The sequence below is a fragment of the Rhineura floridana genome, chromosome 11, assembly GCF_030035675.1.
Source record: "Rhineura floridana isolate rRhiFlo1 chromosome 11, rRhiFlo1.hap2, whole genome shotgun sequence".
Taxonomy (NCBI): domain Eukaryota; kingdom Metazoa; phylum Chordata; class Lepidosauria; order Squamata; family Rhineuridae; genus Rhineura; species Rhineura floridana.
In genome coordinates, this window is record NC_084490.1 from 67,619,030 (window position 1) to 67,634,101 (window position 15,072).

Below are 15,072 nucleotides of genomic sequence, written 5' to 3' on the forward strand. Positions count from 1 at the left end.
TGCTCCTTAACAATGTATTAAGGAATCAGGAACATCACAGCTATACCCTGAGTTAAGGGATCTGGAGCATCATCTCTGCACCACCTCTAAAAGGCTTCCTGTAGAACACTCTAGTGGCAGGTAACTTTCCCCAGAGTCCAAGCTTGGATAGCAGATGCCAAACCAAAGAATAAATGTGAAAGCTGACTAACACTTACCAAAGCTGGGGTGCTTTGACAGCGTTGCTTGCTAAGGGAGGAAACAGAAATGCAAGGGTAAACATCACTATTTTGAAAATCAGTGAACTTTGTTTTTTATACAGATTAACATTTCATCATTGCCTAAAGGGCAGCAAGTAAGAGGCAGGGAATAAGTGGGACCTTCTGCCCTGAGTTTTCATGTGCAGCATAACTGGTCTCTTCTCTGCCCAACTCGTATGTATGAAAACAGTGGGGGGAAAGGATGTTTCATCCACAACTGATCTCCCGTCTCCCCACTTCCCAACCTGGGCACACAAAGGGAATTTAATGCGGGCCCACTTCTATGAGTGAAAAAAGGATTCTGTGATTGAAAATTGTACTCAAAAAACTAAAACAGGAAATCCTTGGGTCAGCTTTCAAGAGACATCAGGAATGTACCAATGTCACATTACATATTAGCTATAATGCAAAAAGCTGCAGTGAGCCTTGAACTTGTGTGTTCTACCCTTCATTCTTGATACTTCTGGTGTGACCACAAGGAGTTCAGAAGCTCCCATTTCCACTTTAATCACATCTTGTCTGTTATTCAACCCAAACACAAGTCATAGTTAATATTATCCACAGTTTAGGGTTCAGATGACATGCTAAACTGCGGTTAATGGAAATTAGAACAAAAAGCATCCAAATTTCTCACGTGCAAGAAGGGAAGAAGGGCTTGTTTTCACCATGCTTTTAAACTATGGTCTGTCTAAAGGAGTAATGCTTTTTCATAATGAACATGTAGTCTATTTCTTTATGGTCTCTGCCGTGTTTGATGAATGGTGTACAAAGAAGTGATATGCTTTAACTTGGGGATTTTTCAAGTGTTTCTGAGAAGAAATAAGCCAGGAAAATAAAAAGTTTAACAAAGGAAACTAACAGAAACAAAACAGAAGGGATTGAGAGCGGAGATTTTAAAAACCAACAAGCAAACAAGAACACTACAAAGAAGTAGTAGGAAAGCATGTTTAGAACCTCAGCCCCACTCCTCATACATTCTTTCAGCACTGAACTGAAAGCTGTGATGAAACTAATCAATTTACATGATGGTATGTGAAATGGAATGGAGAAAATAAACTCTAATTTCAGTTAAGCAATTTGCTTAATGGAAATGGCATACAAAGGGGGTTGGTTGGTTGTGAATTCCAACCTTTGAAAGTTGAATGCCTTCGGGATGGATACCGCTTGCTGGGTTTCCTTTCAAATGTACTGGTCCTGCGTAATCTGGATCCGCGTGTTGCCTGGTACTCTGTTCGACCACTTTAAAAAAATATTGGTAATTAAGCCCTCCGGTGAAGACAAGCATAATTTACTCAAAAGTAAGTCCCAGTGAGTTCAACATGCCTTTCCTCTAGATAAACCAGCATAAGATTGCAGCCTAAATTAACTTAATTGGCAACCCGCATCCTTCAAACACAAAAGCTACACAAAGCCTTATAAATGCTAGATGCAAAAGCAAGACTGGCTTAGTACAGCTGTAACTTAGATTTGTCTGTAGGTTTAGATCAGTGATTCTCAAAAGGTGCGCCCAGGCACACTGGTGCGCCCTAAGAGGTGGCTAGGTGTGCCTCAAATATTATGAAAGTATATTTTAAAAATGAGAAGAAACCCATTTGTATACGGTAAGTAATAGTTTTCTATAGTTTGTTATTTTTATTCATAGTTTAAAATATATTAATATATTTTTAATTTTGAACATGAAGTGCACCAGAAAATATTTATGTTTTACAGTGCGCCGCGAACCAAAAAAGTTTGAGAACCACTGGTTTAGATACTACCTTTCTTCTCTCCCCCCCTCCTCAAAAATAAAGAAAACGCAGGCAATTCACCACAATCAGTGTAGTTTGCAAGCAGGACTATCACCCCGTTTAAGAAATATGTAAGTTTATGCAGAATTAATTGATCAATTAAATCGCTAATGTTTCATCTACTTAAATGAAACATTAGCAATTTAATTGATCAATTAATTCTGCATAAACTTGCATATTAGAAAAAACAGTAACTTTAAATAATAAAGTATGGAGCCTAATTTTAAAATGACACACATGTGTTTTAGCTAACTTCATCTTAGAAGAGGCATTCTCCGTTCTCTCAGCCCACAAGGAATGCCTCTTTTATGATGGCACTTGCCACCTGCTATTTTTATAAGCACTTGTAACAGTTCATTATTATTTAGAAAATATATAAACCACTTGATCAAAAAGCTCTCCAAGCAGTGTATAATTAAAATTATAGTTAAAATACAGCTAAAATCCACAAACCAATTAAAAACGAATATACATAAAGCCACCATTATTAAAATCTTTTTAATGCTCTCTGTTTATGTTTTTATATGAACTGTATTTGTGTTTTGCTGTATGTTGCCCAGAGTGGCAGACTAACCTCTGCCAGATGGGCGTCTAATCAAATCTAATAAATAATAATAATAAAAATCAATAAAACTTTTAAAACATAGGTAACTAAATCATGTATCTGGACAGTCCTGTTTATTTATTTATTTATTTATTATTTAATTTATACCCCACCCTTCCTTCCAGCAGGAGCCCAGGGTGGCAAACAGAAACACTAAAACACTTTAAAACATCATAAGAAGACCTCCCTGTTCAACAGCTCCATCTCCTGGTACATGCCCTGGTCACCTCTCGATTAGACTACTGTAATGCGCTTTACGTGGGGTTACCCTTGAAAACGACCCGGAAATTACAACTTATACAGAATGCAGCGGCGCGCTTACTTACCAACAGCCGCCGCCGGGACCACATCACGCCAGTATTACTTGATCTACACTGGCTGCCGGTTGTCTTCCGGGCCCGATTCAAGGTGTTGGTATTAACCTTTAAAACCCTAAACGGTTTCGGCCCTGCTTACCTGAAAAAGCGCCTCCACCGCCACCAACTATGCCGCCCAACTAGATCAGCCACACAAGGGCTTCTCTCAATCCCGCCAACCAAAACAGTTAGGTTGGTGGGTACTAGGGAGAAGGCCTTTTCTGTGGTGGCCCCCACTCTCTGGAACTCCCTCCCATATGATCTTCGACATGCCCCTTCCCTAGACGTATTCCGCAAGGCCCTGAAGACGTGGCTATTTCAACAGGCCTATGAGGTCCTTGGGACGGGTAAATCTCCATGATTTTGTCATCTATCGTATGCTGCTAATATAACTGTTTTTATATGTATCGATGACTGTCCAATATTTTATTTATTGTTATTATGTGATTGCATTTGAAATTTTTGTATTTTATCTCATTTTAATGTACATCGCCTAGAGTGGCTAATTGCCAGATAGGCGACAAACAAATTAAATATTATTATTATTATTATTATTATTAAAATACATTAAAACAAAACAATGATAAAAACATTAAAAAAACTTTTAAAACATCTTTTTAAAAAAAGGGTTAAAGATATTAAAAGACATATTAAAAGCAATTCTAAAACAGACGCAAACTGGGATAGGTCTCAACTTAAAAGGCTTGTTGGAAGAGGAAAGACTTCAAAAGGCACCAAAAAGATAGCAGAGATGGCGCCTGCCTAATATTTAAGGGGAGGGAATTCCACAGGGTAGGTGCCACCACACTAAAGGTTCGTTTCCTATTTTGTACAGAATGAACCTCTTGATAAGATGGTATCACCTGAAGAGCGCAGTGATTGACTGGGTATATAAGGGGTAAGACAGTCTTTCAGGTATCCTGGTCCCAAGCTGTATAGGGCTTTGTACACCAAAACTAGAACCTTGAACTTGGCCCAGTAGCAAATGGGCAGCCAGTGCAGTTCTTTCAGCAGCGGGATGACATGTTGGCGATACCCTGCTCCAGTGAGCAGTCTCGCCGCTGCATTCTGCACTAACTGCAGCTTCTGGCCCAACCTCAAGGGCAGCCCCACATAGAACGCATTACAGTAATCCAGCCTAGAGATTACCAGTGCGTGGACAACAGTGGTCAGGCTATCCCAGTCCAGAAACGGCCGCAGTTGTCTTATCAGCCAAAGCTGGTAAAAGGCACTCCTAGCTACTGAGGTCACTTGGGCCTCTAGCAACAAAGATGGATCCAGGAGCACCCCCAGACTACAGACCTGCTCTTTCAGAGGGAGTACGACCCCATCCACAGCAGGCAACTAATCAATTATCTGAACTCGGGAACCACCAACCCACAGCGCCTCTGTCTTGTGAAGATTCAGACTCAGTTTATTGGTCCTCATCCAGCCCACCATTGAGTCCAAGCAGCGGTCCAGGGCTTGCACGGCCTCTCGCGATTCAGATGTTACAGAAAAAAGCTGGTAAAAGGCACTCCTAGCCACAGAGGTCACCTGGGCCTCTGCCAAAACAGAAAAGTTTTCAACAGGCATCTAAAACAATATAATGAGGACACCTACCCACTGTCAATAATACAGGTGCTGCCACACTAAGGGAACGCCTTACAAATATGGAATGGATATTATGCAGCACTTGTAAAACTGCAAGTTCCAGCAATCAAAATGATCAAAAAGGCACATATGGGGCAAGGCAATCCTATAAGACAACTGAATCCAAGCCATGAAGAGCTTTTTACACCAACAGTAGCACCTTGAGCTTGGCCCAGAAGCAAATCAGCAGTGAGTGCAGGTGTTTGAGCACAGGTGTTAATATGCTGACAGAATCTCACTCCTGTCAGCAATCCTTCTTCAGCATTCTGCACTAGTTCTGCAGTTTCCAGATCAACCACAAGGGAAAAACCACACAAAGTACATTGCAGTAATCCAGTCTCGAAGTTACCAATGCCTGAACTACTGTGATCAAGCTGTCCCGGTCCAGGAATGGCTGAAGCTGTACCATCTGAAGCTTGTGAAAGGTGCTCCTAGTCGCTGAGCCCACTTGGGCCTCCAGTGACAAAGCTGGGTCCAGGAGCACCCCTAGGCTGCAAACCCGCTCCATCAGAGTGCAGCCCTGTCCAGAGCAGGCAATCAGCCAATTTCTCAGACACAAAATTTAAACATATTCAGATCTGCTGACTGATAAACAGATAGCAACTTGATAGCCAATCAATTTTTTTTATTGGTTTAATCTAACTGATGAAACAAATACATGCTACACCCCTTATTACAAGATCAAATATCCCAATGACAACAGTTAAATGTATTCATCAGCATCAAAAGCAATCTTAACAACGTTTTAACATATACAGTAGAAAGGTCTACCTAACCACTGCTACTTCTACCATCCTAGGTAAGTTCTAACTCAAGACCAGAGGCAGTTTCCCCACTCTCTCATGCAAAGAACTTCATTGCTGACGCCCCCTTGTGGGTTTCCCTAGTAATTCTCATTCTCTTTTCTTGTTAGAGGGAACCAAACCCACCAAACCTGGGAATCCACTGGCAGGAAAGAGACTCCTACAAAAACAGGCTACAGTAGGGCCCCACATATGGTGGGTTACATTCCGGACCCCCGCTGTAAAGCGAAAACCACTATAAAGCAGAACCATTGAATAGAATGGCGCGCAATGCCTGAAAACCGCCATAAAAGCAGAACAAGCACCGTATGAGTGGGGCTTTAGTCTAATTGCATCTAATTGAGACCACTGTATTAGCAAATCACTGTAAAGCAATTTGCTGTAAAGCGGGGCCCTACTGTACTTACATCCAGGGCTGGCAATTAGTAACTCAATGTAAACGTCCACTCCAGAATCTCCCAGAATACGATGCTTCCCTCACATAAACATATGTAATCTTTTATACTTGGGTAGTAAGAATTCATCCATGGAAAAAAGGTGATAGACAATGCATCTGGTTAATTGCAACAAATATCTTATATAAGTAGTCACTCATTGCGAGTAAGAGTATCTTCCAGGTAACCAGACTGGAAACTTTTGCACATTGGAAGAGAACTGGTTCTTTGCCTCCTCACTCCATTTTAGGCCATCAGTATGTTGCAAATGACTTAGATAGATACATGTGGGAAAACAAACTAGTCAAAAATTTTGTTAGTAATTTTTGTGGACTGGTTTGTGAGGATATATATACAATTAATTACCTGAATCGGAAGCGGGATCCTAGCCTGATAAAATCTGACCGGCTAGGTTTACTGTTTGCAGGTGTGCGCAATCGGAAGAAGGCATGATGCTCCACTGCACATTTCCAGAGATGCTTGCATGTTTTAGAATTGTCTAATCTGAAAACAAATGTGTGCTCTTGCTCTCTTCCCTGTAAGACAAAAATGGAAACCTTGCAAGTTTGCACACCACCAATTTGCAACCAATGTCACAGAAAGAGCTTGAACTGGCAATGTGCTGAATCCTACCGTCAACATCTGCTGAACTCATGGTACTTATTTTGTCAAGTCGCTTTGAAACTCTGTTATTGTATAAAGTGAGTGATAAATGAAATAGATGATTATGAAGATAACATTAACAACTCTGGACGTTGCTAAATCAGACTCAAGTCAGCATAAGGTAATTACCTGTTCATCGTCTTCTACCACCACAAGTGTCAGTTTGCTCTTTTTGAAGTCCATTTTAGTGATTTTAGGCCTAATCACATAGGAAATAGATGAGGGGAAAAGTTAAATAAATAAAAAAATATGTAATGCATTTATATATCAATGCTAAGTCGGCAAATAGCCAGAAAACAATCCCATCCCTCAGGTTTTGATTGGGAAAAGATATTAATGTTGAATAAGAGTGTAAGCAGAAATGACTCACCAAAAAAATAAACCTATTTTGTTTGCTCCTTCAAAGATCAAGATACCAGTCGGTGTAAGTCCAAGAGCATATTCACAGCCATCTCTTCCCTACAAAGAAAGATATGATGTTGTTTCAATTGCAAAGTTTCAGCCACAAGACCTACATTCAGAAAGTGAAACAGGTGAAAGAAGTTGAAACAAGCTTTTAAAAAAAGCATGATGCATTTAGTGACACATTGTGAACATCTTTCCCATTCTCTGCATAAACAAACTGCAGTGAAAAGCTCTTACCTTAACTACGTGCATATCTACCCCATACATTTCTAACCACTTGGCTTTGTTCAAGTAGCACATTTCCGCCTGTGCAGGACTCTTTCCCCTATGAAAATGAAAGGGGGAGGGAATCAGTTTAATTTGAAATAGTATTTTCTCTTTCCCTCTACTAACCTTTAGGGATTCAGTTTTGCATGTACAATACAGAGACCAGAAATGGCTTGCCTGATGGGGTGAAGCCATAATCCTAGTTTTCCATCAGGGGTGTCACTGCTGCTTATATTGGGAGGAAGGGGGCAAGGTGGCAGGGAGGTCAGTGCTGTGTGGGCACACACCGGTGCTCCTGCCAGTGCACCCACACCACACTAACCTCCTCACCACCTTACCCCTCTCCCTCCCAGTAAGCAACAGTGACAACACTGCCAGGAAGCTAGTACTGGGCTTCCACCTCACTTAGCAAGCTTGTTCTGAAACAGAACTACATCCATTTCTTTGTTAGTCTCTTTTTTTAAAAAAAAGACACACATTTCTAATCACATGCTAAATTACAAATAAAATAACTCCATGTTGCCACTGTACCTGAATTCTTTCCACTTCTGAAAGATTTCAAATTCCATTGCTTCAGTTTGATTAGGAGTAAATCTGAATTCTGAAACGAGTTCTGGAGTGTGTTCAGGAAGTTCACACTCACCAAGCTCAGCTGTCAAAGTTAGAAATTCCAAATAAGTGATCACTCCAAATTAGATTATTACCACCATTATCATCTTTGCCCAGGTAAAATATCTTCTCCCTTTAAGTTTTCTAGCTTGAACAAATTCAGAATAAGACAATACTAATCAATGGAGAAAATTACGATATAGAAACAATGGTTCATGGTGAAATTTATTATTCAGATTTGTAACCCAAAATCATTGCTATGGATTTGTTATGGGGATTAGAACATATATATACAATTACTAATTTCCCTTGAAAAAGCAATTAGATTTAAGTGAAAGAAACTCTTGCCCGGAAGAACATCCCTCAAACACTGAGGGTGGGAGCAGGGTTGCTCTCAGTAGCAAGCCTCCCTGCTGCTGATGTGCCCAGGGGCTAAGCCACTCCTTCAGCTGTGCATTCCGCATGCATGAAGGGCCCTGTGCATGTACTTGTGACTGCAAGTAGTGCTCTCTACACAATCTGGATCTCGCCTTGTGCAGAGGAGGCTCTATACAAAGAGACCCTTGTCACATGTGCTGAACCTGCTGGGTACACTGGTAGACAGGGGATAGTCTGTGTGGCCCCCTTAAACATTCTTTGAATGCATGAACCCTCTTCAAGTAGAAAAAGTAGAAAAGAGCATCTATGTAAAGAACACCACTTTTTGCTCTTATATGACTGACGTCTGTATTTTTGAACAGATCATTCACATTCCTTAATTTCCTTGGTAGAGGCATTAATTCCCTATCCCAATAGCTATTGGTAATGAAGATTGTTTCTTCTTCGTCTATCTTTTCATTAAACCCATTCAGATTATTTAATGAACAAATCTGAGTATTAGAACCAAACCATTTACAATTACCTTGAAAGGATTATTTCACAGAAACACTGTTAGTAATTTAGGACTACACTGAAGCCTAACATTCCTGAGTAAAAATTACAATTCTGTTATTCAAAATTGTGTTTCAGCTTTTAGCATGTAACTGTGGGAAGGCTTTCACAGACTTAAGAAGGCTTTATTTATTTTTTCTTTATTAAGAATACATAATAATGTACATCATGCACAAAAGTTACTAAATAAGAACCATTTATAAAAATAGGGTGGGACAGCATAATTCATTAGAGGGAATATAATAATGAATAAGTAATTAACTAAATATGGGGTGCATCAGGAAAGGGGGAAAGAGGATTTATCCAGCATAGAAATCATCATGAGCGCCAAATCTTATTTTGTGGGGACAGTACGGTTTTAATCAGACTCTTGACAGGCAAAAGCTACCATGACAGAGAAAGATGTAACTGTCCTCTCTAGAAAGGCAAGAACCACAAAGCCTATTACCTTTTCCTCATACAGCCAGTTGTTACATTCAGACAGTCAGTCAGTGTGTAGGTTTACTCTGTCTGCAGCAGTTCCAGTGCTCTGAAATCTGGCCATTAAATGGGCAAATACGAGTGAGCAGCCAATAATGCTTTGAACAGACTATGTTGGTGACAGACGTACCTTGGAGGCACAAAGCAGCAAGTTCTACAGCTGTTTCATAAGGGCATTTCAATCTTTAAAGAAAGATAAAAAAAATATTTCGGTCAACAACAATAATTTCTCACAAAGCACCACTCACTTCCACTAAATAAGTGTAATATTTTATTCACTTATTAAAACATTTCATATTACTTTTCTCTCTTAGATGACATTCAAGGTGGCCAGCAACAAATCATTCAAAACAAAATCCATATAATTAAAAACAAAGCCATTAAAAAATCTTATAGTAATTCTCCTACAAAGCTTTTAGATTAATGAACTGCATATCCATGTAAAATGGACTTAATCCACCAAGATCTGCGGACGCACAATCTCTAACCGTTTGCATGGGGTTACATTCAAGAACTACTGATACAGAGTTGCTTCACAGCAGTTAACATAAGAGCTGTCCTGTTGGTTCGGACCAAAGGCCCATGCAGTCCAGTGGCCAGCTAGATGCCTATGGGAAGCCCAGAAGCAGGGCATGAGTGCAATGATGCTCTACTACTCTTGTTCTCTAGGAACTGGAACTCTAAGACATGCTGCCTCTGCTCTTGGAGCCATCATGATTAACAGCCACCAGTAGCCTTATCATATGTTAATGATGGCGGTGATGCTTTTCCAAGACTACGGGCCTCCTGGAGGAGGAGGCGGAGGAGGCATGGCGGCAGCTGGGATGCCCCCCCGGGCCGGCCTTGAACAGGGGCAGGCGGCGCTGCTGAGGAGGAAGAGCGTCAACACCACCGAGTGTTTCCCATGCCCAGCTCTGAGCATGTGGCCGAGATTGAAGAACATTGAGAAGGAGTGCAATGCTAAGATTATGATCAGAGGCAAATGGTCTGTGAAAGAAGGCAAGGTGGGACGGAAAGACGGCCTGGTGAGGACGAGCCACCACATGCTTTGGTCACTGTTAACACCATGGAGAACGTGACTTTAATGTATTAATGTTTTTATCTTTATTGTTCACTGTAATTTTATATTTTTGATTGTATGTTGCCCAGAGTGGTTGGATATCCTCCCAGATGGGCGACTAATAAATCCAATAAATAAATAAATAAAATTTGTCTAATCCCACTCGTAGGAGAATGAGAACTGTTTGGGGACTGTTTCTGGGATTACGCTCATGACAAAAGAATGTCCCAAACCATATACATTAACAGTATTAATGTCAGGAGCCCCAAACACCACTTAGAGATTTTTGAAATATTAAGTGGTATGTAAATGCTTTAAAATAAATAAATACATTTTGGCTTGCTTTACCTGTGGTTGCCAGAGGACACTATACCCCTCAGTATCTCATGGTACTGTTTTTACTGAGTTAGTAGCCCTATGTTTGGGTAATACTATTCCATGCACATAGAAAATTAGCATGGTAGGGAAAAGGATTTTAGCCTAGCCTTCTTCCTCTGCTAGCTTTCTATGTGCAGAGTACTGGTTTATATACAGAATCATTTGATCATATGAGCCCTCACTTGCAGGATGAAGTGGTACAGCCCAGACACAGATTTACTATCTCTGTAGGTCTGAGCATTTCCAAAGCTCAGTGCAACAGTAGGGCCAAACCCTTGCCATGTTCCCATTCTGTGCTGCCAAATCAAAACTTAATGTTGCCACTGGCAATCTGTTAAGCTCATTTAATGGTCCCTACTTAATGCTTCCCTTCTATGAATGGGGGGGGGGAATCAGCGCAAACTCATATTACACTTCAGTTATTCAGATTCTCCCACCCTCAATTACATACATAATGGCATAACAACTGCCAAGCCTATGATACTAAAATTAGGAGCTTTTCATGCCCATTCCAAACAACAGGTGAAATATTTATTATTAATTGTAAATATTACATGCTATTTCATCAATTTTCATGAGGAAGAAGGAAGTGGCTCAAAGGATTTTACAGACTACATGTAGCAATTAACCAATCAAACGTTTCCCTGTGAAAAAAGAGAAAACTTTTCTCAGGGACTCTACAGAGAAAGCCTTTTGATGACCAAGGCTGCAGTCCTAAACACACTTACCTAGGAGTAATCCCCACTGAATTCAATAAGACTTACTTCTGAGTAGACATTGCTAGGTTTGCACTGTAAGCCTGATTGAACACGATTGGACTTACTTTTGAATACATATGCACAGATTGCCCCAAGTGTTCCATTTGGGGACAAATAGGTGGAATTAGACGGGACCTTCATTATACAGTTTTTGGTGAATGGTTGAAGATGCACCTCTTTATCCTGGCCTTTGACACCTGAGATGAATATCTTATGGACCCCACCTACTTTTATTATTGTAATTTGTTCTAAACTGTTTTTAATATTGTATTTTGAATTGTTGTAACCTGCTATGGGACTGTAGAGTGAAGGGTAATATATAAGGCAATAAATTAAAACAACATCAACAGGCTCCATTCTGAATGACATTGATGTTGACTGTAACACAGAAGGCCAAGGTTTCACTTACAATATCTGATTGCTTTCCCCTGTATGAATCTGTCTATCAATGGAGATCTTCATCTGAGGCTCTTCTACAGTAGCCACCGCCTTCAAATGATAGATGCATAGCGACCGGAAAGAAGGCCTTTTCTGTGGTGGCAGGACTTCCCCAGACAACCTACCAATATATTTTAGATGCCAGACTTATTTAGCCCTGTTTGCTTGGGCATTTAATAGAAATGAATACTTATTGGCCATGACTGCTCTTTTACTGTATTTTGAATTCTACTGGTATTTGTATTTTGTTTTATTGTTTAATTTTAAAAAAAAAATTGTTGGCATTTTCTATTTTATTAACTGGTTTTACAAGCAGCCTTGAGGGCTTTTTTAGAGAAAATGTGGAGTAAAAACATATTTCTTTCATTTATTATTATTAGATGGCCTTGATAATATGTAGAATTTGCTACGAAAAATAAAGCTTTCCCCTCCACCAACATGCATAGCAGTGAAGCACAAACACTTATATCATTTTAGCTCAGTGTAGAGAGTGGGAAGCTATTTAGCACACACAGGCATGTGCACATGCACACACAGGACAAATTGCTTTGTCTGTTTAATACAGGGATGGGGAACCTTTGACTACAACTCCCATCATCTTGAGGTCACCAGCCACGCTGGTTGGGGCTGATGGGAATCCAGCATTTGGAGAGTCACAGGTTCTTCTGTCAAGAGATTTGTATGAAAGTGTTTTTGCCTGGGTGGGCTAAGTCGTGGCTCTCCAGATGGTGCTGGAGTCCAGCAGCCCCAGCCAGCATGGCCAATAGTCAGGGATGATGAGAAATGGAGCCTGGCAACATCTGGAGGGCCAAAGATTAGCCACCTGCATTTTATTGCTTATCTGAAATGTTGCACCTGATGAAGAGAGTATTTTGAGTGATAAGATTTAAAATCCTGAGTTCTCTTTTCTTATTAGTTTCACGTTTTTAATTGATATACTGCACTTTGAGTGCCTCCTGGTAGAAAATGCGATTCAAGTATAACAATTATAAAAATGAAGATATGAACTTACTTTCCTGAAAGAATATCTTGCCTTAGCTGTAATACAAACAGGTACCTAGCAAAAAAAAAAAAGCAAAAACTCAGTCATATTTTCCAATAATTTCCACCCTGTAAAATATAAAATCATTTTGAATCACAACTTATAAAAAAAAGTTCTAGCAACAGTTCTCATACCCTTTACTAAGAAGCATTTTTACTATAATCAAGCAGATTATTTAAAGTAGTTTTTCAACTGTCTGTATTCCATAATTTTGGGCTGATTTGTATGCCCTGGGAAAGACTGATCATACCTAGAACTTATTCTACCCACAGATATTTCTTATTGATCTGGTTATGTAAGTAAATAGTTATATAAATATTTGGTCAGGAGTAAAACAATCCTTTCCTAATTACATCAACAGAAGCTGAGAAGATTCAGCACCCTCCAGTACTCCCAAAGCTATGAAGTCCTGTTGCAAAATCCCAGCTCATGATAATGGCTCATGGTGCATTTTATAGTTTGATCGGTAAAAAATCCATCATTATAACGAACATCAGAGAAGAGGACTGTGTATTACAAGGGTCCATGCCCAAGGGAACCCTATGTTTAGAAAGAGAAGCAGGCTTTACCCTTCACCCCTGTTGTGTCCCAGATTACAGTCTGCTTACTTTGTTCCACAGAATTCAATCTGGGAACAGAGCCCACTTGTATCTGAATGGCCCAGGATGGGAATCCTGTGGCCCTCCAGATATTGTTGGCCTCCAACCCCCATCGGTCCCAGCCAGCACAGCTGATGGTCAGGGATGAGGGGAGACGGAGTCCAACAACATCTGGAGAATGCCACAGGTTCCCCACCCCAGGCATAGCCCTAACCTGAATCCTGCTGTTTGGTCGTGCTACAGCATGGCAGAACGTTGGGAACTGGCATGCATCAAAAACTAAAGGCCCATCAGGTTTGACAGGTGGAAGAACAGAGCACTGAAATTCTTTCCTCATTCCCACCTCCTTATCCAACACTAAGTTACTGGCTCAGTCCAAGAGTGAGGAAAGGCCTGCTTTCTCAAACCTGGCCTTGCCTTCTTTTCCAGAACTGAGCATAATGGGGCTCTGAGAAGAAGGTAAGAAACATTTGCCCACACTCCCAACAAAGAAGCTACATCTGGGTCAGTGGTGGGGAAAGAGACAGTTCTCCTTCAGCTCCTAGCTGAGGAAAAGGTTTGGAACTACACTGGCCTTCACCTCAACTTTAGAGCTGCCTTCAAGAGAGCAAAAGGGGGTTTGTTCCCCACACCACAGGGGTGCCCAATGCCACCAGTGGTGTGCTTGTATGCTCCCAATACAGTGCCCTCTCCAAGTGGAGAACTTTTCCTTTTCCCACAGGAACACATCACAGCCATTCACTTAGGCAAAAGTAAAAGAGTGCTACTCAAGGTATCCCTGGGTGATAGCTAAACATGATCTATGTTGCTAGCAATCCCAGCTTGGCTCCTCTCCAATATACCTCTCATTACTGGGTTCTATTCCATGACCACTCTAGAATGTGACAGAATGTTGGGAACTGGATCTTATACACACAAGTGTATTATGGTGTGTAAACCCCTGTCCCTAATACAAGTATTCCTGCTCAGGTCTCCAGCTAGCTTGGGAAAGCAGCTATGTAGCACTGTTTTGGGTTACATGGCCGGGGGGGGGGGAGAGAGATGGGAAAGATTCAGTTGAGGAGGGAAAAGTGACCCCCCTTCAATTCTACCCTCTCAAAACTGCAGTTATACTATATAGTGCTAAAGGGCCGAGGTTTGAGGAAAATGAGGTCTGGAGAGTGAGAAATATAAAAGGTTTCCTTTTTGCTTTCCTCCCTCTGGAAACCTCACTGGATAGTGTAGGGAAGGGTGTTTTTTGACTTCGTGACACACAACCCTTGGACCATAATCCCAAGCCAGGATATAAACTCTTAGGAGCTCAAGCAGGCCCCCCATCTTTCCCCCTTTTATTCCCATACTCGCCTAAGCCCTGGACGCCACTGAGAATTCTCCAATCTTGCTGATCTTTTTGGAGTCTCCCCCCCTCCCTTTCTTTTGATTTACACATCAATGTATTTCTTTGCGCCTGGGAGTCCCTTAGATATGCAGAAGCTGCTCACCTCTCTGTGGATGATCCTGCTTTGCTGTCATTTGATCGGCATGAGGGCAAGTTGGATACTAGAAGGAGAAGTGGGGACTTGCAACAAAATGTTGCAGTGCATCCTCG

General features: G+C 40.9%; 1 protein-coding gene across 1 annotated transcript in view; it reads right to left on the bottom strand.

Moving 5' to 3' along the window:
• Nucleotides 1–15,072, bottom strand: part of LOC133368055 (band 4.1-like protein 4B) — an 82,933-nt gene that overhangs the window by 9,388 nt on the left and 58,473 nt on the right. Inside the window, exons 5-13 of the mRNA XM_061592138.1 lie at nt 12,856–12,900; nt 9,340–9,392; nt 7,722–7,842; nt 7,161–7,248; nt 6,889–6,977; nt 6,648–6,717; nt 6,222–6,391; nt 1,369–1,478; nt 198–228 (exon numbers count right to left, since the gene is read on the bottom strand). Coding sequence (XP_061448122.1) covers nt 198–228; nt 1,369–1,478; nt 6,222–6,391; nt 6,648–6,717; nt 6,889–6,977; nt 7,161–7,248; nt 7,722–7,842; nt 9,340–9,392; nt 12,856–12,900 — 777 coding nt within the window. The remainder of the gene's footprint in view (nt 1–197; nt 229–1,368; nt 1,479–6,221; nt 6,392–6,647; nt 6,718–6,888; nt 6,978–7,160; nt 7,249–7,721; nt 7,843–9,339; nt 9,393–12,855; nt 12,901–15,072) is intronic.